Here is a 25857-nt window from a genome sequence, read left to right as displayed (position 1 = left end):
GAACTTGGGGTGGTTCCTAGCATTGCTGGCCCTATTGAGCTCTATTGTGACAACAATGGAGCTATAGCACAGGCGAAGGAACCTCGCTCACACCAGCGGACCAAACACATACTACGGCACTTCCATCTCATTCGAGAGATCATCGAGAGAGGAGATGTGAAGATTTGTAGAGTACCTACAGAGGCTAACATCGCAGATCCCTTGACCAAGGCTTTGGCACAGAGGAAGCATGATGGGCACACTAGGTCATTGGGGCTTAGAGCCTACACTGATTGGCACTAGTGCTAGTGGGAGATTGTTAGCTAGAGCCCTAGAGCCAATCATTTGATGATTGTATTTTGGACTTGTTGTATCATATTCTATATAAATAAAGGCATTTGGTTTTTGGTTATTATACTTACTTGTATTGGTGCTAAATAAACTAAGTATAATAACGTCCTTGAGTAGAAGGTTCTTACCTATATCAATCGATTGGTTGAATCGATAGTGAGATGATATAGGGAACACTACTCTTAATCATTCCTAGTCAAGTACTAACATTCAGGGACAATGTTAATGCAATAAGACTAGCATGTAGGTCAACTCGATGACTTGATCTCACAAGTCATGGATATAGAGATATCAAGTTGACACATGAGTATGCATTAGAGAATGTATACTGAATGACCCGCCATGAGAAAGTATCATGGATCGTTATATGAGTGTCATATACTTTCTCATGTGGCTATTAGTATGACTACTAGTCCTTAGATCTGAAGTCACCATGGTTCCCTACATAAGGAGTTATGTACTTTGGTTTCGTCAAACGTCACCCGTAACTGGGTGGACTATAAAGGCGATTACTGGGTATGTAACAAATTATGCGGAGGGATGTGAGTGATGTAGATGGGATATATCCCTCCTATATGACGGGAGAGACGTCGGTATTCTTGATAGAGTGAGACCACGAAGTGCATGGTCATGCCCAAATGAGTCAATATGAGATATTGAGCTCATTTGATTTAGTGAGTCTACTTGGAGTTCAGGATTTAGATTGATCAGAGGATGACACGGTCTATGCCTCACATTGATCAATCTAGATGTCTAGGATAGAAGGATACTTGTCATATATTGTGAGGAGTCACAATTAGTAGTCACAAGGTGATGTTGGATCTCAACATTCTTGTAACTTGAGTAGTAATGATGTGTTGCTAGATACCGCTCATTACTTATTCTCCTAAATGGGTTTAGGGGCATTGCCAACGTTACAAGAACCTATAGGGTCACACACTAAGGACAATTAGATGGAGATTAGGTTCATATGATAAACCAAGAGGATTAGATTCATTTGATGAATCAAATTGGATTAAGAGTAATCCTAATTGGGCTTATTGAGTTGGACTCAAGTTAATTCATGTGTTCAATGAGTCTAATTTAGATTATGACTCATTGAATCAATTTAATTAAATGAATTAGATTCATTATATTAAATTGACTTGAATTAAATGGTTGGATTAGATCAACCATGAGAGAGATTAAGTCAAGTTTGACTTGACTTGAGAGGAAGAGGAAAAGTCAAGTTTGACTTGACTTTTTGCCACATCATTAGTGAGTTGGCAAGATGTGGACCAATGATGATGCTCCACATCATCATGGTTACTTAAGTGAGATGTCACCTCATGGAGGTTACAATTCTTCACTTTAATGGCTCCACATTAATTGCACTTAATGTGGAAATGGGGGGTTACACTTTTTGAAAGTGGTCGACCACTATTGTGAGGGGAAGGAATGAATTTTTCATTCAAGGCAATTCACTTCATCTCCTTCCTCAAGCTCTCCCTCTCCCTCTCCTCCTCAACTTGATCGAATCATCAAAAGGTGCTAGCACACCTTTTGTGTGATTTTTCCATCTACGTGTTCGTGTGGATACGTATAGAGAGTTGTCTACGTTGACAACTTCGAGATCCGGCACCATTTGGACGAGCGGGAACGCGAAGGGCTTCGCTACAAGGGTAATACTCTTATTCATGTAGATCTAGGAGTAGATCTAGGTAGAAACTCGTACTTGTATGTTTTTCAAATTTTTCTTCGCACGGATCCGTTAGCTAGGGAGTTTCGGGGTTTCCACGACGCGAAAAAGCGGTTTTCGCGGCCCAAAAAACCCAACATTTCATATATATGTAATTAATTACTGACTCAATGTAAATTAGAATTGATTTATAAAATCAAGTGATAATTATGTTTCCGCTTATTATTTATATGTACCAATCCAATCAACATTGATCAATTATATTACACATATCTCATCTAATGAACTAATCATTTTCATATGAACTAATCATATATATATAAACTAATCATAAAATATGAATTAGTCATAAATCAAATGAACTAATCATTTTTACATGAACTAATCATTGAATATGAACTAATCATAAATGAACTATTAATTTTCATATAAAATAATCATTGAATATGAACAAATCATATAATATGAACTAATCAATTTTACATGAACTAACCATTGAATATAAATAAATAATAAAATATGAACTAATCATAACTATTTTTTTTCATAGAATATAGCACTATTTGTACAAAACAACAGTTTCCACTGCACTATTTTCAGAAAAAAACTAAATGGGCTAAAATTGTTCGTATATAATGAAACAGAACACTAATAACATAGATAAGCTAGCACCACTCCCACTAGAAAATATACTAGTGTACTGCAATACTATCATGTTCGTGTCGGACTCGACGATGGTAAGATCAGCCTCAGAATCATCCTTTAGATCCATATTTAAATTCATTTCTAGATCTTCCACACACTCTTTCAGATCTTCTTCTGATTCTTCATGATCTTCCTCCCCAGATTCTTCGAGGTCCATTTCTGGATCCTCCCCAAATTCTTCAGGATCGCCTCTATGGGATCCAATTTTGGATCCTCCTCGAATTCTTCGAGGTCCATTTCTTCATGATCTGGATCATCTTCTGATTCTTCAAAATCCCATGCCAAATGAAGTAGATCCCTGCACATCTTTGAATATGAGATGCGCTATTCAGAGCGATCTAGTAGCTGGTATGCTATATTAAGAAAATGCTCTGGTAGTGACTCGAGGAGAGCCCATCTTCTGTGTTCATCCAGGACTGGATAACCTTCTCGCTCGAGTTTCCAGAATATCCAATTGAGCCGACCAATAAGACATCCAACTCTATGATACGGGTTATATTCTAGCTCCTTGATTTCCTCCCAAAGCTCATGTTGTCTTTCATAATGACCAGTCATTGTGTATATTATTCTTGGTATCTGAAATTAAAAAATGATGTCAATATAAAATTGACAAACCATTAACAAAACTGGTCATATTCAATTATCACTAGAACAAATATATACAGAATACATAAGCTAATAAGAAAAATAAATTTTCTTTATTTGGGGAGTTTCAATTGACTGATACATTAGATCTATTGACCAACTCTTACGTTCGGTCTATTTTCTAATCAAAATTAATCTAATTGGAAAGGGATGTCTTATCTATATTTATTCTGGTTATATCTAACTCATTTCATCAAATCTTGACCCATTAGGCAATTTGACTCGTATGATTAAATCTGGCCTATTAGAACAAATCTGGTATGATTTAATTAGCCCAACTCATGTAATCAAACCATCCTAATTAATTCAATAATAAATTGATTTGGTTAAACCAACCAATGGTCTGGATCAGACCTTAGTATTATTGAATCAAATTGGTCTAGTTAAATTAACCAATGGTTAGAACTAGGCTTTAGTTTAATTAAACTAAACTTAATTTAATATGATCTATTTCAAATGAACTAGATCGGTTACAATTGGACTATTAGGCAGTTATACAAATCCAAATAAAATAAGTATAATTAATTAAAAAACATAAATATTATATTTTTTTTAATTAATTAAAAAAAACTCTCTGTTTGAAAAAGAGATAAATAACTTTCCTTTTTTGAATAACGTGAGAACGTTTAGATTTTTATATTTTGATTTAATAAAATCAAATATTTTCACTAATTGCGATGGAGGAACAATAACATATACTATTTTCTTCGTCAGCATAGTTTTTCATCAGTGTGATCGATTACTAGATCGATTAAAATCTATTTTAATTGATTAGTTTAATTAATTACACAAGTTTTTTTTTAATTTTTAATCGATATGTTTTAATCGATTAATTTAATCAATTAAACTTCTTCTCGTCTATACTGTAACCGCGACACTCACTTTTTCTACCACGACGAACACGATTGTCACGATTGTTGATTGGCGGCCTCTCGACGTGGTCATCGGCACTTTCCAACCTCGGAAGCTGATAGCCAGCATCCTCTCGGGGCTCGACAATGACAATAGATCGCAACTAAGTCACAATCTTGCCTGGTGACCAGTCGTGATCTTACCTGGCGACGGTGGCAGAGACAGCAGTGAATATGAACAATATTTTTTTAACAAAAAAGATAAGTTTCATGCATTTTTAGAACTAATGCAATGATTTATACCATTGTTATCTCTAATAGCATAAAATATAAAATAAAATTTATAGTGATCTTCCGAGACGATCTTGATCTTCACTTGATGTCGGAAGAATGATCATGAAGGAAACCGGAAAGCCTTTCAAATTTCACGAGTCAAATCCCTCCCAATAGATGTTCTCCTTGCACCTTTGCCCACGATCTCACCTCCAATCTCATATCTTTGTGATTGCTCTTAGACGCTATAAAAAGAGGAGAATCCATTGATCTGTAACTGATTCTATAATAACACATAATAGAGGAAAATAAAGATGAATGAGCATCCCTTCATCTTCTTAAAGTTGTAACTGATGCAATCTCCAACCGCAAGAACACTAGCAATTATGTGTAGGTTAAAACTACAATCACATCTAAGAGACATGAAACTTTTCTCATGGTAAAAGTCATCAATTTTATAAGCATAATGTCTCTTATATAGTCAATTGAGGTGGGTACATCAAGGGCATAGAACTAAAAAAAGTCTCTCTAAAATTAATTTTTCACTTGTGATCTTGATATACAGCATACTGCATCCAATGACAATCTAACATAATTGTTCACTGACACATTATTTATCATAAATCTTATAAAACGATTAACAAGATACATGTGTTTAATAGTAAGCGTATTATTTTTCCTTCACTGACGTCATCCCATTACATAAGCATCCAAAGGAATCTAATGTTATTTTTTGGAGTTTTAAAAACGTTTTTAATTAAATTCCACGTGGACTTTCTAATTACGTATTGCTTATCCATGGAATCTAGATAGATAGCGTTGCTTATCTCTAAAGCATTCATGTCACGGCCGGAAGCAGAGGGGAGGATCCTCCCACAGTGGCTCGATCGCCAATGGACACCTACTCGAGAAGCCACGTCTGTCTCTGCCTCCGCCGCCTCGAGGCCATCCGGGGCCACGCTCCGGTAACCATCGCCGGAGCCCGGCGTAAGACCGGCAGCAAGTTCGTGGAGGGCGTCCACTCCCTCTCCCGTGCTCTGGCCGACTCCGGCATCGCCAGAGGGGACGTCGTCGCCATAGCCGCCCTCAACAGGTGCGAACCGATTCTCCACCGTACCTTAAGAACGAGCAACTCCCATGACACTCACAGTCGTACGTTTCTTGCTTCACAGCGACTGGTACGTACAGTTGTTCCTCGCCATTACCTACATTGGGGCCATTGTCGCCCCTCTCAATCACCGTTGGGTGAGTTAAATATTAACTTGAAGAATCACGTTTCCTGAGCTTCCTCATAAAGCAATTTCTTGGTTGAAGGTAGAGTTTTGAAGAGGCAAGGGTGGCGATGAAACTCGTAAACCCCAAAATGTTAGTGGTGGATGAACACTGCAATCGATGGGCTCTCCAGCTCCAAGAAGAGGAGAAGAACTTGCCATCTATAAATCTATATCTTCATATCGGAGAGTCTCCATCAACATTCAGCTGCAACCATAACTGTGAGTTAAAATTTTCGACAATGTTCTCAACAGATCGAAATTGTATGTCTCTCAATCACGAATTGATTTGCAGATTTGACTATTGAAATGGTTCGAAGATTTGTCGAAGCTTCACCGATGCCCGATCCAATATTTGCACCAGGGGACATTGCACTTATATGCTTTACATCAGGTATCTCTGCCTTTTAGAGCAACAAGGACTTTCACTTAATTGTCCAGCTTCTGTTTGTAAATTGAAGTGTAAATTCAAACATTCTGCTGGGAAAGAAGTCCCTATAATGAATTAGGGACCATGAATTGGCATTTGAAACATGATAAATGTACAAACAATGTGGATATCAATTCCATTAACCGAAACTACACGTCTTAGTGAAAATTAACCCTGGCATTTACATTGATGAAAATTAGAAGACTTCTTTGTCTCAATTAATTAATGTGGTTGTTTCATACTGATATCTGAAAGTTTTTAACATACACAGGAACAACTGGAAAGCCAAAAGGTGTTGCGATAAGCCACACTGCGATAATTGTTCAATCGCTAGCGAAGATTTCTAACATTGGTTATGGTGAGGATGATGTATGCTTCCTTTTTGAGACACAATTGCGATCTTCATTCAATATTAAATCAGCATAATACTACTTTAAATACTTTTGCCTACTGGATTTACAAAGTGATGTATTGCAGAAAATGTAGTTCTTTCTACTATATATGTACCTCAGATCATGTTTTACTTTACGATATTCTCAATTCATTCATTAATAAGAATAAATTTTTGATGTACATTCAGGTTTATCTACACACAGCTCCTTTGTGTCACATTGGTGGAATATCTTCTTGCCTGGCAATGCTATGGGCAGGTGGTTGCCATATCTTAATACCCAAATTTGACGCAAGGCTAACGTTTGAAGCAATAAAAGAATTCAAGGTGACTTCATTTATCACAGTTCCTGCAATGATGGCTGATTTAGTTGCATATGAAAGGTAAACATGCACTTGTGAGGAACATACAAACCTAGCAGGCTTGGATTGTTCCTCCTCTTTTTTATCTACATTCTTTTTGAAATAAGAAGATCAATTTTATTTTCTTTTGGTGACATAACTCTTTTGAATTGAATGTCAGAAAGTTTAACTTGTCAAGCAATGGAGAAACTGTGAGCAAAGTTCTCAATGGGGGTGGTGGCCTTCCACAAGAGCTTGTAAGAGGCGCTAATCGAATATTCCCTCTTGCCAAGATCTTTTCTGCTTATGGTACCTGACTATGTATCCTATAGTCCTTTAAATCTTGCAACTCTATTACTTCAGCTGCTCATATACTATGTCATGATTCTTTGCGAACAGGAATGACCGAGGCTTGTTCTTCGTTGACGTTTATGACCCTCTGTGATCCCACAGATAAAAGAAATGGGATATCTTTTCATGAAGAAACCACCAATGGCACTCTGGTGAGACAACTAGGAGGAGTCTGTGTTGGAAAGCCTGCTTCTCATGTCCAAATTAAGATATCTAGTAGCAATGGCAGCACTTGTGATCCCTTTGTTGGAAATATAATGACAAGAGGCTTGCATGTTATGGCTGGGTATTGGAACCACAGGGAGCTGATCACATTGGATTTCGACGAGAAAGGATGGCTTGAAACAGGAGACATTGGCTGGATCGACTGCCATGGTAATCTCTGGCTCATTGGTCGTAAAAAGGCTTGTATTAAGTCTGGAGGAGAGAATGTGTATCCTGAAGAGGTATTTTTCTTTCCATCATATCCTATTGATCCTCTTACTCAGTTAATCATTCAGTTACGGTATCGATATAGGTGGAAGCTGTGATATCTGAACACCCTGGAATCTCCAAAGTTGTAGTGGTTGGTGTTCCTGACATCCGCCTCAACGAGAAACTTGTTGCTTGCTTGAACATAAAGGAAGGCTGGAAATGGGTTGATCGGAATTCTAAGTATGCGGCGGAGGAGAAACAAGTGTCGGATGAGATCATCCAGTATCATTGCAGGCATAAAAATTTAACCAGGTCTTTGTACACTCCCTTAGCTCATTGATATTGAATTTCAACTAAGAAGGAAGCAAAGTTGTTTCATTCCACCAGTATCTTTAACTGAATTATGCTGCTCTCTTGACTTCATTGCAGGTTCAAGATACCGAAAATCTACATGCTTTGGGGAAAGCCTTTTCCTTTGACTACCACAGGGAAGTTGAGAAGGGATGAAGTGAGAAAGGACTTATTGTCCCTTGTGCAATTACCAAGCAATCTATGAGTAGAAACTAGGTGTACACCATTCTATGTGCTATGTGGGATGCTGATTTATGAGGGAGGCCATTCATTTACAAATGTATGCTAAACATTTTTTGATAATAGTAATAATACTAATATAAAGCAAGTGCATACTATAAGAATAGAAATGATGATTGCTATGTTTGGATGAGTCGAATGGTTGAAAAATTATTGAAAATTTGGTTTAACAACCAATTAGATTGAGTAGGGATATGAATGGTTTATTTTGCAAGTCAATTATCGAAAGTTAATTACTCAAGTAAATGCTTGAGCGACCCAGGAAATCAAGAATATTTTTGTTTAGTTCAAATCAATTACAATAACAAAATTAGCACTAGTTTGTGTGAGAGTATGATCCACGTACATGAATATATAACCACTGACTCGATCGAATGAAGGAGAAAATCAAATCATGGTGCTAAAAGATGGTTCACTAGTTGGCCCCTACTTAAATTGGGCAAACCTATGTAGTCAAGGAACAATGGGCTACAACTTACAACTTGTGGCCTAAGGAATGAGTCTCCCTTTTGGTTGCCTAAGAGGAAAAGGTTGTAATCAATCTCTATTCTCTAGTGAATTGGTAAGGTGCAACCTCTCCCATATGGAGGAAAGTGTCATTTGACACTATTCATCCCTTTGGGTGGATTTGGTTTTGGTTTTTGTTTTTCATTTTTCAATAATTTAAATGTTTTCTTTGTTTTTTAGAGTTAAATGAAGGAATGCAACTCTTCTATATGCCAATTCAATTTCTCTTTTCATTCCTATAAAGGAAATCTCATTCTAACTCCTTGAATCATGTTATTAATCTCTTCTATCGAGTTCTTTTCCTCTCTTCTTTGTTGTATGAGTTCCAAGGGGTTGGACATTTACTAAGTCTCAAAATTTAAAATGCTTTTAGTTTAAGATTAAAGTCGATGCATTTTAGAAGATAATTATCAATAAATTGCAAGTATATGAGCAAGACAATATCATCTTAGAGAGAATTTAACTCTCGTCAATAAAATGGTGATGAGAGCAAGAGTTTCAATAAGAAACACGTAAAGAGAATGTTTCAGGATCCAAAGAAGTCAACGAAAATCTAATGGTATATCTAAATCAGTGTTGCATGTTTTGAATGTAATAGGAAGGGTTGAAGTGTCCAAAGATCCACAAATAAGAAGAAGAACACACTCAAGATCACTTAAAATGAATCCTCATTATGGGAGTCATTGGAAGAGGAGCTTTAAAAGGTGACTAAGACATGACTTTCATGGTCATGGGGAGGAGAGCTCAAGTGAGGAAGAAGAGAAAGGTTGAAGTTGTGAGAAAGGATTATCATCGATAATGAGGTGACCACTCCCAAATTAAACAAATTAAAGAAAAATATTACATGTTTAAGTAGTTCATTGTTTAGGTTCAAGGACAAAGAAAAATCACTCCAAAAAGAGCTTAGTGCTGTTAAGCAGGAGACTTCTTCAACTTTTATTTGCAAGGGTAAAGAAGGAGGCTCTTCTCACATTGAGAAATTGAGAAAGAGAATTGTTAGAATTTATCTTCTTTTAATGGGCTCACATGTAATTTGTAACATGCGGATGCATGCCATTAAAGATACTAAACTCCTCAAGTGATCTAATTACTGGTTATAGGGTTTGGGTTAAATGGATGTAAGATTTATGTGTAAAATCCATAACTCATACTATTATTATCTATGGACTAATGCAGTTTCATTGTATATATTGGGTTTGCTCTCTATTAGATTAGGTATTCTGACAGATCTCTTTATTCCTCATCGGTGAATAGACTATGGCACTGTCAACCTAACTCCTTCGGAAGATCAACCCTCTTGTTTGCTATTCTTTTCCACAGGATTTTGGGATCTCGAGGACAACGTATTGAGACAAAGACCTTCTTCTACATTTAGGTCCATTGTCATTTTCAATTTGGTTTAATTATTCTTCTATAATTCCTGATGAAACTAGATCCTTGTCTTTGTTTTTTTCTGGTATGTTTTAGAATTCATGAGGTTTAAGGAAACATAATATCTATCACGAATGTCTCCTTAAAATTGCAAATAGACGAAGGTATTTCTCTTCCAAACTATCCAAAATTCATAAATGAACCTCTATTGTGCTCCTTATAACCTATTGAGTCCTTCTATGTCATTAGATCTACTGTTTAGATCTAAGGAGGCCATGTAACATTTTTTTTTTTTTGTCAAAATTGATATATTGACTAAAATTGGTTGAATTCACAAATGAGTCATCTATTTTGTCTTTGTAGCCTCTAAATTTGCAAGTGCCTACAATGCAAGTTAGTACACAATGAAATATATGAAATCCAAACACGAAACACAAACAATGTAAACACTTAACCTTTTACGTGGTATGGAACCTCTGGTTCTTACTTGGCCTACGACTTGTCAGTGAGTCACTCCTAGATTTTTTTTTATATATTTTCTTTTTTTGGATGCCTTTTAGAGGTAGAGAAACTTCTTACAATCTTGTTTACAATAAAATAAAGACAAGGCAAGATAGGAGTAATATAATGAAATTACATCAATGGGAAAAAAATACAAGATGTGTTTAAATTTCATAAATGAGTAGTTTATGTGTTCTCTAGAGTATGTAGAGTCATTCTATGCTCTCACTTGTTATGTTTGTGTCTAAGGTGATCATGTAATAATTTTGGTCAAAATTGTTGTATGATTTTGTACTTGTCAAATTTCACAAATAAGTATTCTTTTATATATCCTCTTTGGGACCTCTTCAATCGTGTTGTATCTTCAATTTATAATTTTTACCAATTTGAGTCTATATGGCAGATTAGTAGCATAGCTTTATTGTTGCAGTCCTAAATGAATTCAAGTTCTTTATAACAGATTGAGAAAGTCTAGTTGAATGCAAAACAATAAGCTAAAAAAATTTAGGATGCATTTGATTTACACATGTTCCATTTTCATTTTCTGAAAAACATATTTTTTAAAAAAAAATAAAAAATGACTTTTAGTCATTCTCTATTTTTTTTAAGAAAATACTATTTATTTTTTTTAGAAAACAGATATGAAAAATATAAACCAAATGCTATTTTTTAGAAACGTACATTTTTCAAAAAATAAAAATGAAAAAATGTGTAAACCAAACGCACCCTTAGATTTCTTAATTTTTTTTTCTAATGCTGTCAAATCTTTCATTTGGGCATTTTTTTCATCAAATATTTTTGTTGTGCTTTTTATCATTTCCACCAATTGTCTTTTTAACCTCAGGCAAAAATTATAAAAGACTAATTCATATTCAAAATGTAAAAATTATCAAATGAAAACATTCAATGATTCTACATAAGGAATATAATAAAGGATTCATTTGTAGAAATTTGATAATTTTAATGCACAAAAGTACGTACTATAATAATTCAATTTGCCTAAAATTATCGAATAAAATTATAGAATTACTAAAGAAGCTCCAATGAGCATAAATGTCTACTTATTGTGAATACAATCGAAACTGCTTTTATGGCAATTAGTTATAGACAACTTAATATAAATACGAAAAAAATAATAATAATAAAAATATCCCTATAGTTACAATTCAAGAAAAATAATTTTAATTTTACATGCAGACTTGTCTAACAAATTTTGTTTACATTTTCTGTATGTAAAATTTTATTTAGTTCAATCCCTAATATAAATATCGTTACCTAATTATCTTTCATATTTTGTAAATATAAAAAGTTTAAAAATGAATATAATTCTCTAAAATTCAACATTTTAGACTATAATCAGAATATATTTTCTATCAAATTGAGCATATAATATAATTCTACTAAATTCAGCATCATTTAAATAGAATCTAGTATATTTTTCATTCAATTGAGTATATTTTTTTTAAAAAATCTAATATATTTTTCATCCAATTAAGGTGAAAAAAATATTAGTACTTAATTTAATAGAAAATATACTATATTCTAATTTAATGTACTAAATTATATTTATTTTTAGATTTTTATATTTTAAAAATATAAGAAATAATCAGATAAATTAATATCTATTATATTTAATTAGGGAGTGGAAATATAATTTTTAGAATATGAAGATTATATATATATATATATATAAAGTTTAACTTATAATTAGGGAGTACAAAGACATTTTCCCTTAAATCATTCCGCTGATAAATTAGTGAATCGTTTAATCGAATACTTTTTAGGCAAGATAATAATACCATTTGTGGTTGGATCCGTATGACCCATATTTTCAGAAAAAAAAAAAAAAACTCTCTCACTTTTGGCTCTAGTTTTAATCTTTAGTTATAAGTTGATAATTATTTTTTATTTTACGGTACTAAAAAAACCATCCATTCGAGGGGCCCACTTTTAATGATAAAATCAATAATTTAGTTTAAAAAAAGAAAACCATGTCTGAATCCCAAACGTATTGAATCAGCCTTCAGTCTCTCCCCCAACCTGTGTGACCCCGAGCAGTTACCGCCTCCACACGATCCCCCCTCTGCCTTCCCCTTCTGTCAAAAGCTCGCACTTTCCCCTGCGCGGGTATATAAACCTCCTTCCATGCCCAACTCAAGACCAAACTTCTCATGGCGACATTTGTAGACAAGCGCCAGTTTAGCCGCCTCGATTCCCACAACGCCCTTGCCAAGTCGTATCCCGATTCCACCAGCCGACTCCGCACCTTCCCATCTCCCTTCTTCCCTCCTCTCCCCTCTGTTTACCGAGCTCACGGCGACGAGGACGAGGGCGACGATGAAGAGGAGGTCGTCGACTGGAAGAAGCTCTACGACACGAGTTCGCACCTCGAGGTGGAGCCCTCGGCCCGCGACACCCGCGACGAGGGCACGGCCGACGCCTGGATCCCGCGCAACCCTTCGCTGATCCGCCTCACCGGCAAGCACCCCTTCAACTGCGAGCCGCCGCTCGCGCGCCTTATGCACCACGGCTTCGTTACGCCCGTCCCGCTCCACTACGTCCGCAACCACGGCGCCGTTCCCCGCGGCGACTGGGCCACCTGGACCGTCGAGGTCACCGGCCTCGTCCGCCGCCCGCTGCTGCTGACCATGGACGACCTCGTCCGCGATTTCGCTCCCGTCGAGATCCCCGTCACGCTCGTGTGCGCGGGCAACCGGCGCAAGGAGCAGAACATGGTCAGCCAGACCATCGGCTTCAACTGGGGCCCTGCCGCCGTCTCTACCACCGTATGGCGCGGCGCGCGCCTCCGCGATGTGCTCCGCCGGTCCGGCGTCATGGGCCGCAAGGACGGCGCGGTCTTCGTCTGCTTCGAGGGCGCCGAAGACCTTCCCGGCGGCGGCGGTTCCAAGTACGGCACGTGCCTCCGGAGGGAGGTGGCGATGGACCCCTCGCGCGATGTGATGCTCGCCTACATGCAGAACGGCGAGGCGCTGACGCCGGACCACGGTTTCCCCGTCCGCGTCATCATCCCGGGTTTCATCGGTGGCCGCATGGTCAAATGGCTCAAGCGCATCATCGTCGCCCCGCAGGAGTTCGATAGCTATTACCATTTCAGGGACAACCGCGTCCTCCCTCCCCACGTCGACGCCGAACTAGCCAACGCCGAAGGTGCGTTTCGCGCGTTCGATGTCCCTCTCATAATATCACAGTTATTGTTCGACTAAATGTCTGAGCTAACCAATACCTTCCGCCATTGGAGCGCAGCTTGGTGGTACAAGCCAGAGCACATCATCAATGAATTGAACATCAACTCGGTGATCACGACGCCGGGCCACGACGAGATACTGCCCATCAACGCCCACACGACGCAGAGGCCGTATTACATGAAAGGTTACGCCTACTCAGGTGAGCTCCAACGCTCCTTTGGATTCTCCTTCTTCGCCCCTGAATTTAAGAAGACGATCATTTGCTATTTTTACTGATCATAATCCCATTGTTTAATTTCTGCATTTTATGATGTATGTATTTTATTATGAAACGAAAAGAAGGGGGCCGGTGAAGGGATTCGTGACTTCTCTCTGTTCTCTGTCAAACAGGTGGAGGAAGGAAGGTGACACGAGTGGAGGTGACGCTCGATGGCGGCGACACATGGCTGGTGTGCGATCTTGACCAACCCGAGAAGCCAAACAAGTATGGCAAATATTGGTGCTGGTGTTTCTGGTCGGTGGAGCTGGAGGTGCTGCAACTGCTGACTGCCAAGGAGATCGCCGTACGGGCATGGGACGAGTCCCACAATACCCAGCCGGAGAAGCTAATTTGGAACCTTATGGTATGCGCACGTGCCGATGAAGTGGCCAATTGCGTCGATTTTATGGTCGATTTAGGCTTCGATTCTGACGGCGGTGATGCAGGGGATGATGAACAACTGCTGGTTCAAGGTGAAGGTCAACGTGTGTCGGCCTCACAAGGGCGAGATCGGGCTGATGTTCGAGCATCCGACGCAGCCGGGGAACCAATCCGGCGGGTGGATGGTGCGGCAGAAGCACATCGAGACGGCAGAGGCACCGTCGCAGAAGCTGAAGAAGAGCACCTCCACCCCTTTCATGAATACGGCCACCAAACAGTATACCATGTCGGAGGTCCGCAAGCACGCGTCGCGCGACTCCGCGTGGATCGTCGTCCACGGTCATGTGTACGACTGCACGGCCTTTGTCAAGGAGCACCCGGGCGGCGCCGACAGCATCCTTATCAACGCCGGCGCCGACTGCACTGAGGAGTTCGACGCCATCCATTCCGACAAGGCCAAGGCGCTCCTCGACGTCTACCGCATCGGTGAGCTCATTCTCACTGGCTACGTCTCCGACGCATCCGTCCACGGCGCGTCCGAGCTCTCTCACCTCGCCACCATCCGTGAGGCCGTGCGCGCGCCGCCTGCCCTAGTTAACCCCCGCGAGAAGGTCAAGTGCACGCTCGTCTCCAAGAAGTCCATCTCCCACGACGTCCGCAAATTCCGCTTTGAGCTCCCGTCGACTGACCAAGTTCTGGGCCTTCCCGTCGGAAAGCACATCTTCCTCTGTGCCACCATCGACGACAAGTTCTGCATGCGGGCCTACACACCGACGAGCCCAGTGGACGAGCTCGGTCACTTCGAGCTAGTCGTCAAGATCTACTTCAAGGGCGAGCACCCTAAATTTCCCAACGGCGGGCTCATGTCCCAGCATTTGGATTCCCTGCCTATGGGCGCCGTCTTGGACGTCAAAGGCCCGCTCGGTCACATCCAGTATACTGGCTGCGGTAACTTCCTGATAGACGGCAGCAAGAGGCCGACTGTGCGGCGGCTGGCGATGATCGCCGGCGGAACGGGGATCACGCCGATGTACCAAGTGATTCAGACGGTTTTGCAGGACCCGGAGGACCCGACGGAGATGCACCTGGTGTACGCGAACCGGTCGGAGGAGGACATATTGCTGTGGGAGGAGCTGGAGGAATGGGCGCGGCTGCGGCCGGAGCAGTTCAAAGTGTGGTACGTGATCAACGAGGCCAAGCGGGAGGGGTGGCGTTACAGCACGGGATTCATCACGGAGAGCATCCTGAGGGAGCACATTCCGATGGGCGGAGCCAACGAGACGCTGGCGTTGGCTTGCGGGCCGCCGCCGATGATCCAATTTGCGGTGGTACCCAATTTGGAGAAGCTGAAGTATGATACGGCCAATTCGCTACTGGTATTTTGATTAATGAACAGATCTACGACATGTACAAATTCTTCTCTAAAATAATTTAAGGAATCGAAATGGGAGGAGGAATCAATCAAATTACAAACTGTGAATTGATCGCTTACCTTCTGTTTAACGAGGAAGGAAAGAAATTCAGTAGGTCGTCTTATTGTGCGACATATATCACCTTGGGCCTTTATTTTTGGAAGATATGTATACTCTCGGAATGGATAATTGGCTATTGATCTGGGATCAAATCTCAATTAGTAATAGAGTATTTTCCTCTTCATATATTATGGGCTTTTTTTTAGAAGATATGTGTCCTCTGGAGATGGATGGTGGTGTTACTATCTTGAGATATAGGGTTAAATTTTGGGTTAAATTTTAGTTAGTAGTCGGATGTCTCTTCTTCCCATGTATTATTCAACTGCCCTTAATAATGACCATGTGGTCGCGTGAGGTGTTTGCTTGCATGAGGCAACCTCACAGGGCCACCACATGCTAATGCGTGAGGCTACCTCATGTGTGCGGTCGTAGTACGTGGTCACATAGGGCCATCACCCGTGGTTATGTCGGGTTGTCATCCGTGTTCACGTAGGGCCATCGTTTAGGGTCGTTGTCTACGGTTGAGTAAGGCTGTCGTCTGTGGTCATGTAGGGCTATCATCCGGAGTTGTCGTCCATAATTATGTAGGCCCGTTGTTGGCGGTCGTGCAGAGCCATGGTCCGGGGCCACCATCTGTATCGCATAGGCCTGTCATTTGCGAGTTCAAATCCTCTAGTCCGTAATCCTTGGTCCTCTCCTGATCTTTTCCGTAATTTGCACGTCAGATCGCCATTGAAATCCAGCCAAAATTGACTACGATCTCCCCTGGATTCACGTTCCGACCTAGCTTATAGTTTGGATTGAATCAGGCAGTCGGAAGTTACCCCGTGGTTGGGCGGATTGTATGGCGCCGACCAGGGGACGGTCCACCCACCACCAGTGGCCTCCGGCTGCCTAACTCAACCCAAACTATAATCTAAGTGGGAAGGTGAATCCAAGAGAGATTACAACCAATTTTGATCAAATTCTGACTACGATCCGACGTGCAAATTATAGAAGGAACACAGAAGAGATCAAAGATTACGAACAAGAGAATCTGATCTTATCATTTGCGATCGTGTGAGATTAATAAGTTGGGAGAAATTCAATTGCACAATTGGAAGGGAGAAAATCACTAATTGAGAGAAATTTGGATGAATCTTCTCAAATTATTTATTGAATAAGTAGATTCAGCTCGAACCAAAGAAAAGAACAGAAATCGTTTGGGTAAAATTAAAATTTTAAAGGTATTTATTTATTTATCATCATTTATGTCTGAATCATGTTAAATTGTCATTGAACAGTCGAATTATGATTTATTTATTTGTTTCTAAGTTAAGTGGGTGTCCCACTTGCATAGGAAAGCTACGCCATTGTCAAACCAAAGTCGGTATGAGTCATTTTACATGTACAACAATTGATTTCAGTGGAGAAATCAATTGACAGATGATCACGGAAATAAATCCCGACCTAAAAACTATATAGCTTTTATAGAAGAAGAGTTTCATGGAAATTTTTGCTATGAAATTTTGAGAGTTTTGAAGGAGAATGCTGCATTTTCATATCAAGGAAATGTGAAAGCATTTAAAGCCAAGTTTTCATTTATAATATTTGTATATTTGTTTTGTGTTGTATTTCTTATGTAAGAATAGGTGTTCTTTAATAAGTTTCTCCATAAAATCTCTGACAAAGAGAAAGTTAAATATGGATTATTGCTAGAACTAGATTGCGGAATAGGAACCGGATGTTCTAAACCATATAATTGGTTTGTGTCCATGATTGTTTCTGTTCTTGCATTTGGTTTATGTTATTTTTTCTGATGCACACTGATACGGTTGGCAATGGAGGGGCCCAAGAGGAAAGGGTGAGAAGGGTCAAGGTCATACAGCGGTCAAAAGTCAAGAGGACGTAGCGATCAATAGTCAAGGTGACTTGGCAGTCAATAGTCAAGTTGACTTGGCAGTCAATAGTCAAGCTGACTAGGCAGTCAGAGGCAAGCATATGGGGTAGTCAGAGGTCAGGCAGACTTATCGATCAAGGGGCAAAGTAGTTGAAAGACAAAGGGAGACGACAGGCGGAACACCAGGCACAGATCGAAATCGGCAGAGCTGGGTAGAGGCAGCTCGATCTACAGGCCTGCGATTCGAAGGCCCGGAAGTGCAAGTCACAAATCACAAATCGGAATCGGCAGAGCTGCGTAGAGGCAGCTCGATCTACAGGCCTGCGATTCGAAGGCCCGGAAGTGCAAGTCACAGATCACAGATCGGAATCGGCAGAGCTGGGTAGAGGCAGCTCGATCTACAGGCCTGTAATTCGAAGGCCCAGAAGTGCAAGTCACAAATCACAGATCGGAATCGGCAGAGCTGGGTAGAGGCAGCTCGATCTACAGGCCTGCGATTCGAAAGCCCGGAAGTGCAAGTCACAAATCACAGGTCGGAAGCGGCAGAGCTGTGTAAAGACAGCCCGATCTACAGACCTGTGGTCGAGCGCCAGGAAATACAGGGTACAGAGTACAGACCGTGATCGACAGGGCTGTTCAAGGTTAGCCCGACTGACAAGTAACGCTTAGAGGCGGGATCTGGTCGAGGGGTGTGAGGTAGATGCAGACCGCGATAAATAGGATGAGCTAAGCTGTGCAGGAGTCGGAGGATCACAATTGTCCGTCAAGGGTAATCATTACATACCAGTGAGATGTGCGAAGGCGGAGGTTCCTAAACGAAAAGATGCCCTCATAACCAATAGTAGTCTGACAGATGTCCTTCGCTACAAGACAAAACCCATGTGTAAAGGCGGAGGTTCCTAAACAAGAAGATACCTTCACGACCAATAGCAGCACGACAGGTGTCCGGGATATACGACAAAGCCCAGCGTTTAACGTTTTCTGACAGGGTTGCAGGTTCTGGAAGCAAGGCGGGTGCATAAAAAGGAGGGGATTCCTCGTACGCGGGTACGCTCTCTCGTCATTTTTTTCCACAACTTTTAACTTTCAGTCGGTTTTTTCCTTCTCTTTGCGTTTTCTGGGGAAAAAGGACCTGACTTGAGCGTCGGAGGGCCTGATCCGGGGACTTTTTCCCTAGGTTCTGGTCTCTAACGTGAGGAGGGAGATCGTCTGAGTGTGTGCAGGATCCTGCAGCATCGTCAGCCGCCCGTGGGAGCCGAATCACCCACGACTTTCCGTCAACAACCAGGCCGTCGCGACCAGCCTTCGTCCGACTCAGCTTTCGGACAGGATCAAATTTGGCGTCGTCTGTGGGAAATACAACAGCCTGATCCGAAGCGTGAAGATGGAGGACTCTGGTCGAAGCTCCAGCAGGAGGATTGACGTTACCATGACCGCGGGGGAGTACGAGCTCTTCAAGGAGGTCAGAAAGCGAGCCGCCTCTGAAAAACAAGGTACGGTTTCACGACCTCGCCTAGCACCTGAAGCGTCCAAAGAACCAGCTCCTGTTTCCGACAGGAGCTCAAAGAGAAAGCAACCGGAAGAACTCCCTCGTAATTCATTCCGAGAGCCTCGCCGCAACTATCATCGATCTGGACCTCGAGAGCATAGTCCGAAGAAAGAAGAGCCGCCTGCGTCGGTTGCGGAGAGCTCTTTACATCCACCCCGGGATTCAGGAAAGGGGAAGGCTATAATCTCTGCCAGAGATCTGCCTGAAGATCCAGATGATAAGGTACCCTTCTCGGCTCAGATCTTGAGGGAAAGCCTGCCAAGGGGTTACCGAGCCCCAAACATCGGAGAATATGATGGGAGCAAGGACCCGGAAGAGCATCTGCGGAAGTTCAAGAACGCGGCTATGTTGTATCAATACAGCGATGCCGTCAAATGCCGAGTCTTCCTACATACCCTATCAGGGTCGGCGTAGAAGTGGTTCGATGGATTGCCCCCAGAGTCCATCAACCGCTTCATGGATTTCAAAATGACCTTCCTACGTCGTTTCGCCAGTAGTCGTAAGTATCAAAAAACCGACCATTGCCTTTTTGCTCTTAAACAGGAGTTGACCGAGCCTCTGCGAAGCTACATCAACCGGTTCAGTCAGGTGGCCAATGACGTCCCCTTCGCCACCTCAGAAATATTGATGAGCGTCTTCTCCCACGGATTGCGAGAAGGAGAATTCTTCAGGGACCTCATCAAAAACCTCGCCCGGAGTTTTGACGATATGGTGGAGAAAGCTTCTTGCTACATCAAGGTGGAGGAAGCTTAGGCCGCTAGGAGGAAGGCTGAAAAGACGGTGGCTCCTGGCAACCGACCTGAAAGGAGAGCACCCCAACCAGCTCAGCCCTTTCAACCCAGGCCTGCCCCTCAAGTCGTCGCCATACACGCGCCCAGGCCTGGATCAAGGGGAGCACCATATTGCACATATCATCGGTCCAGGACGCATGATCTCGATCTGCTTCCAATTCGCTTGTGATTCCAGGCGAGCTGCCGAGCAGTGCCGGAGTTAGCGCCCCAAATACAGAGAATGGAGGAAGAACGGGCCGCGGATGGACGTGCTCGTCAGACCCGACCCGACCTAGCCGGTCCTTCTAACCAAGTCGGTCCCGGGGAAGATCGAAGAGATGCCGGAGAGTTGGAAAACCGGGGCAACGCTGCTGTGTGAGAAATCGACATGATTTCAGGAGGGCCCACTGACGGGGACTCAGGCCGAGCCCGTAAGTCACATGGTCGACGGTTATATGTGGAAGCCGTGGGATGCAGCCACGAGCAGGCGTCCGGCCCTGTTATTAGCTTTGGGTCCCAAGACTTGGAGGGTCTGGAACTGCCCCACGACGACTCTCTCATAATTAAGGCCGTTATTGCTAATAGCCGAGTGGCTCGGGTCTTTGTGGATACCGGGAGCTCGGTCAACATTTTGTTTAGAGCTGCGTTCGAGGAGATGCAGATTGATGCCGCTGAGCTCCAATCCGTAACCACTTCTTTGTACGGGTTCACAGGCAACGAAGTCAAGCCCATGGGTCAGATCAAGCTGGCCATCTCCATGGGCACTGAGCCACTGGTGCGCACCCGGAGGAGCACCTTTATAGTGGTGGATTTGCCTTCCTCCTACAACGTCATCCTAGGAAGGCCAGCTCTGCATGAGTTCCGGGCTACTGTCTCAACTTTTCACCAGAAGATCAAGTTCCCGGTCGGCGAGCGGGTCGGGGAAGTCAAGGGAGAGCAGAAGGTGTCTCGCAGCTGCTACATTGATATGGTCCGGGTGGAGGCACGCAAAAGCCGGAGGACGCATGATGGTGGTGTACACGCTATCCAAGAGGAGCCTCTGCCTATTGCCGAGGAGCCTATCCCTTGGGAAGAGATTCAGTTGCACCCTGACAGAGCAGAGAGCATCACTCGCATTGCTAGCGACTTACCGCCGGAGCTTAGGTCGGAGCTGATACAGTGTCTGAGCCGTAATAAGGACGTTTTTGCTTGGTCACCGGAAGAGCTGCCCGGAGTCAAACCAGAGGTAGCCGAGCACAAGCTGCATTTAATGCTCGAAGCCAATCCAGTTAAGCAGAAGAAGAGAAACTTCTCTGCCTACCAGAATAAAATTATCCGAGCTGAAGTGGATCAGCTCAAGAAGGCAGGACATGTTCGAGAGGTGCAGTTCCCGTCCTGGCTTTCTAACGTTGTATTGGTAAAAAAGCCTAACAACAAGTGGAGGGTGTGCATAGACTTTCGCGACCTCAACAAAGCCACCCCCAAAGACTGTTATCCTCTCCCGCGGATCGATCAGGTGGTGGATTCAACTGCTGGCTGTGAGAGGATATGCATGATGGACGCTTATCAAGGATATCATCAGATACCCTTGGCTAGGGAGGACCAGGAGAAGGTTAGCTTCATAACAGCTGACGGTACTTTCTGATATACGGTCATGCCATTTGGACTCAGGAATGCTGGGGCTACCTACCAAAGGATGATGGATAAAGTCTTTCGAAGTTAGATTGGGCGGAACGTCGAAGTCTATGTTGATGACATCCTAATCAAGTCCCCCCTGGCGTCCAATCTCATAAGAGATGTAGAGGAAACCTGCGGGACTCTAAGGCAATATGGTGTAAAGCTGAATCCTCTGAAATGCTTGTTCGGGGCCAAAGGAGGGAAGTTTCTAGGGTATCTGGTGACTGAACGAGGGATAGAAGCCAATCCTGAGAAGGTTCAAGCACTTCGGAACATGCAGATCCCTCAGAATCTGAAGGAAACGCAGAAGTTAGTTGGCAGGATAACAGCACTGTCCCGATTCATCTCCAGATCTGTAGATCGAGCCACGCCCTTCTTCAAAGTGCTCAGGACAGCAGCCAAGTTTCAGTGGATGGAAGAATGCACACAGGCCTTTGAGGAGCTAAAGCAATACCTGGAGTCTTTGCCATCGCTGTTTAAGCCTGTTGTGGGAGAACCCCTTTGGGTCTACTTGTCAGCCACCCCCGAGGCCGTGGGGGTCGTGCTGGTTAAAGAGCAGGACAATGTACAATGACCAGTGTATTTTTTCAGCCATCTATTGAAGGGGACTGAGTCTCGGTACACGGCCCTGGAACAGTTGGTTTACGGACTTGTTCTCATGGCTCGGCGCCTCCGACCATATTTTTTGGCGCATCCCATCACCGTCCTAACAAACAGTACAATGGGTCGAGCTCTCACCAAGGTGGAGGTAGCAGGTCGACTTATCAAATGGGCAACCGAGCTAGGGGAATATGATATACAGTATCAGCCCTGAACCGCGATCAAAGCACAGGCTCTGGCGGATTTCTTGACAGAGGTTTATCAAGCAGACTCGGAGGAGGTCTGGAAAATTTACGTAGACGGGTCGGCTACCCATCATGGAAGTGGTGTAGGTGCACTTCTAATATCTCCGCAGGGTGACATTATGCAGCTGGCTGTACGGCTAAATTTCAGAGCTACCAACAAGGAGGCAGAATATGAAGCCCTATTAACAGGTCTGCAAGCAGCTCGGCATGTAGGGGCCAGCCGAGTCATAATATATTCAGATTCCCAGCTAGTAACTCAGCAGGTGACCGGGCATTTTGAGGTAAACAATGAAAAGATGCGAGTTTACAAGGAATCCTATGAAAAGATGAGAGAAGAGTTTAAAGAAGTCGCAGTCACTAAGATTCCCAGGGCTGAAAATGAAAGAGCGGATGAACTAGCTAAAATGGTCAGCTCCCTGACCACTTGGGCGCTTGACAGATCTATAGCACAGACTTTCCTTATAGCTCAGATAGATTTACAAAATAACCTGGGAGAAGTAATTGATTGGAGGGCGCCCATAATAAGCTTCCTCCAACAAAGAATTGTACCCACCGACTTAGAAGAAGCGCGTATGCTCAGGAGACAGACCCATTTTTATGTTATGATCGGAGATCAATTGTACAAAAAGTCTTTCTCCAGACCTCTGCTCAAGTGCTTGAATATGGAAGAAGCAGATCAGGCCTTGTGGGAGATACATTTAGGGTGCTGTGGCAATCACGCAGGTGGAAGAACGCTGGCCCGGAAAGTACTATTGGCCGGGTATTTCTGGCCTACCCTGCAGAAGGACGCACAGAAGCTGGTGAATACTTGTTTGTCATGCCAGAGGTATCAGAACCTGACGCACCGACCCACAGAGCTGCTGAGAACTTCTATAGTGTCTTGCCCATTTGACCAATGGGGTATGGATATCATAGGACCTTTCCCGATGGCTACGGGGCAAAGACGTTTCTTGCTGGTAGCAGTAGATTACTTCTCCAAGTGGGTGGAAGCGGAAGCCCTGGCCAGAATCACTGAAGATGCGGTGATCCAGTTCTTGTGGAAGAATATCTTTTGCAGATTCAGCCTACCTCATAAGTTAGTGTCGGACAATGGCAGACAATTTCAAGGACGCAAAATACAAAATTGGTGCAAGGGGTTCGGCGTAACTCAGGCCTTTACGTCGATGGCTCATCCTCAAAGCAATGGTCAGACAGAGGTAGTCAATCGGGAAATAGTGTGAGGGCTCAAAGTCAAGCTGGATCACACGGGAGGTAGTTGGGTGGACGAGCTGCCGAGCATTTTATGGGCCTATCGTACGACACCCCGAGAAAGTACAGGTCTGACACCTTTCCATTTAGTGTATGGTAATGAAGCAGTAGTACCTCTGGAGGTCGGGATACCGTCCGTGAGAAGAATGATGTATGACCAAGGGAATACAGAGCGACGGCTGGCCGAACTAGATTTTATCAGCGAAATTCGTGAATAAACAGCTGCCAGGTTGGAAGCCTATAGACAGAGGATGAGACAAAACTATAATAGAAGGGTGATCCCCCGACTCTTTGGAGAAGGAGACCTCGTCTGGAAGTAGATGAAACCCTTAGGGGAAGTGACGAAGTTGGCGCCTCAATGGGACGGACCATACAAAGTTATCAAGAAATTGGCATCGGGGGCCTATTATTTGCAGGACGCTCAATGAAAGAAGCTGGATCGACCTTGGAGTGCTAACTACCTACGGCCCTATCGGGTTTAAGGGGGCTGACTTTGTTGGTGTAAGCCGGGTCAGGCGAGGGGCCTGGAAACAGTAGGATAGTCAAGTACAAAATCTGAAGACGCATATGTACATGTAAAAATTCCTCAGTTTAAGCGGCTGGTACAGATCATTTAAAAGGAGCAAAAATCTCATCCGGAAAGTCTTGAATGATTTGGTCTTGATCCAAAAAGTCTGCGGGAGGGATGGAGTTCAAGAAATTCTGCGCGTGAAGCTGTCGGATAACCCCAGCCGCCGTGTATGGTATAGTCACGGAAAAGCGTGCCCCAGCCTGGGATAAAAATTCAGGAGAGGTCAGATAAGACATTCGACTTCGCAGGCAACGATCCTCCTCTCCTTCTTGATAAATCGCCAGGGCAGCGGATACTCTCGTCAAAGCCGCCCGAGACTGGGATAGTTCCTCCCTCAGGGCCCTCAGCTTAGCTCCTTGAGCTTCCAACTGAGCTGCCTGAACCTCCAGTCTATTGTTCTTCTCCTGCAGAAGGGTATCTTTGGACAGTGCTTCCTGAGCCTGGTGGGCTAGTTGTTGTTGATACCCCGCCTCAGAGGCAGCTCTTTCCTCCCTCATAGCTCGGAGTTCATCTTTGACCTGCATCAGGGAACTTTTCTGCCGGTCAGTCTGATTAGTTAAGGCTCGGATCTCTGCTCGCAATGCATAACTGGCTTGGGCGGGGTCATTCAGTTGCAGTTCTAATTCAGAGACTCTCTCTCGGAGTTCTTTGCTTTCGTGATAGAGGGCGTGGAAGGATTGGTTCAGCACCAAAGATTCTGGATGGAAGATATAACCCTCAGTTAAGGCAAACTAATACCGAGTGTAGGGTGAAGAGTACTTACTTTAGCCCAGGACTTCGAGAATCTATCCATCTGAACTAATGGCGACGCGCTATCCATTTGACTCATGCTCTCCGCCCACAAACTGCCGAGACAGCCTCTCATCATCAGAATGCTCGTGGGTGCGTCGTGTCGCCGAGCTAGAGCAGCTTCAGAGGGGATAGTGGTCCTGTAATGATGGCGGGCGGAGGAGGAAGGTCGAGAAGGGTCGGCGTCAGAACCAGGAGGAGCAGGAGGTGGCTCGGGAACGGGCTCAGTTGGCACAGGGTCATGACGATCGCCTGGGCTGTCTTCCTCAGCAGGAGTGGGGGCAGAGCGGAGTGCAGCTGGTCTTCCCCTGTAAGGGTTGGGAGAGGCTGCCAGATAAACGAAACAAAAATGAAGAAGGGAGTGGGGTCAGAGTCAGCCACGATGGCAGCAGGGGGCAATATGGCAGTAAAAGGAACAGGATTAAGCGTTTATGAAGTCGGACCTGGTCTTCGACGCCGCTTGTGAAGTAGGGGCTGGTCGTTAGAGTCAGAGTCATCAGAGCAAGGCTGACCCTGTGAAGAGGCTGCAGCACCCCTGTCTGTGGCGTCTCGCCCGTACGAGCTTTGACCGCGCGCGATGAA

General features: G+C 43.3%; 2 protein-coding genes across 5 annotated transcripts; both read left to right on the top strand.

Annotated features, from left to right (window-relative positions):
- Positions 1-5321: 5321 nt before the first annotated feature.
- LOC121971534 (2-succinylbenzoate--CoA ligase, chloroplastic/peroxisomal-like) lies at positions 5322-8355 on the top strand. Of its 4 annotated transcripts, none has more exons than XM_042522849.1 (10): positions 5323-5575; positions 5655-5727; positions 5801-5975; positions 6049-6147; positions 6455-6552; positions 6764-6957; positions 7097-7224; positions 7315-7712; positions 7784-7992; positions 8110-8355. In XM_042522849.1, the coding sequence occupies exons 1-10, from the start codon at positions 5376-5378 to the stop codon at positions 8234-8236; spliced, it is 1701 nt and encodes a 566-aa protein (XP_042378783.1). In that variant the 5' UTR covers positions 5323-5375; the 3' UTR covers positions 8237-8355. The 4 variants fall into 4 exon arrangements, with proteins under 4 accessions (XP_042378782.1, XP_042378783.1, XP_042378784.1 ...); XM_042522850.1 differs by having other exon boundaries at positions 5529-5575; positions 5797-5975; XM_042522848.1 differs by having other exon boundaries at positions 5322-5660.
- Positions 8356-12742: 4387 nt separating this feature from the next.
- Positions 12743-15962, top strand: LOC121971533 (nitrate reductase [NADH]-like). The gene is made up of 4 exons (XM_042522847.1): positions 12743-13818; positions 13915-14055; positions 14247-14479; positions 14562-15962. The coding sequence occupies exons 1-4, from the start codon at positions 12822-12824 to the stop codon at positions 15879-15881; spliced, it is 2691 nt and encodes an 896-aa protein (XP_042378781.1). The 5' UTR covers positions 12743-12821; the 3' UTR covers positions 15882-15962.
- Positions 15963-25857: the final 9895 nt, after the last annotated feature.

Source organism: Zingiber officinale, chromosome 4A, assembly GCF_018446385.1.
Source record: "Zingiber officinale cultivar Zhangliang chromosome 4A, Zo_v1.1, whole genome shotgun sequence".
NCBI classification, from domain to species: domain Eukaryota; kingdom Viridiplantae; phylum Streptophyta; class Magnoliopsida; order Zingiberales; family Zingiberaceae; genus Zingiber; species Zingiber officinale.
Note: the sequence above shows the minus strand (reverse complement) of the source record. Positions and strands in the feature narration are given on the sequence as shown.

Bases quoted from the DNA above. Each gene is read 5' to 3' on its own strand.
- LOC121971534 (XM_042522848.1), top strand. From the start codon at position 5,376: ATGGACACCTACTCGAGAAGCCACGTCTGTCTCTGCCTCCGCCGCCTC. The intron at 5,976-6,048 runs GTGAGTTAAAAT...ATTGATTTGCAG, and splicing joins ATTCAGCTGCAACCATAACT to ATTTGACTATTGAAATGGTT. The intron at 7,993-8,109 runs GTCTTTGTACAC...ACTTCATTGCAG, and splicing joins AGGCATAAAAATTTAACCAG to GTTCAAGATACCGAAAATCT.
- LOC121971533 (XM_042522847.1), top strand. From the start codon at position 12,822: ATGGCGACATTTGTAGACAAGCGCCAGTTTAGCCGCCTCGATTCCCAC. The intron at 13,819-13,914 runs GTGCGTTTCGCG...ATTGGAGCGCAG, and splicing joins CGAACTAGCCAACGCCGAAG to CTTGGTGGTACAAGCCAGAG. The intron at 14,056-14,246 runs GTGAGCTCCAAC...TCTGTCAAACAG, and splicing joins GAAAGGTTACGCCTACTCAG to GTGGAGGAAGGAAGGTGACA.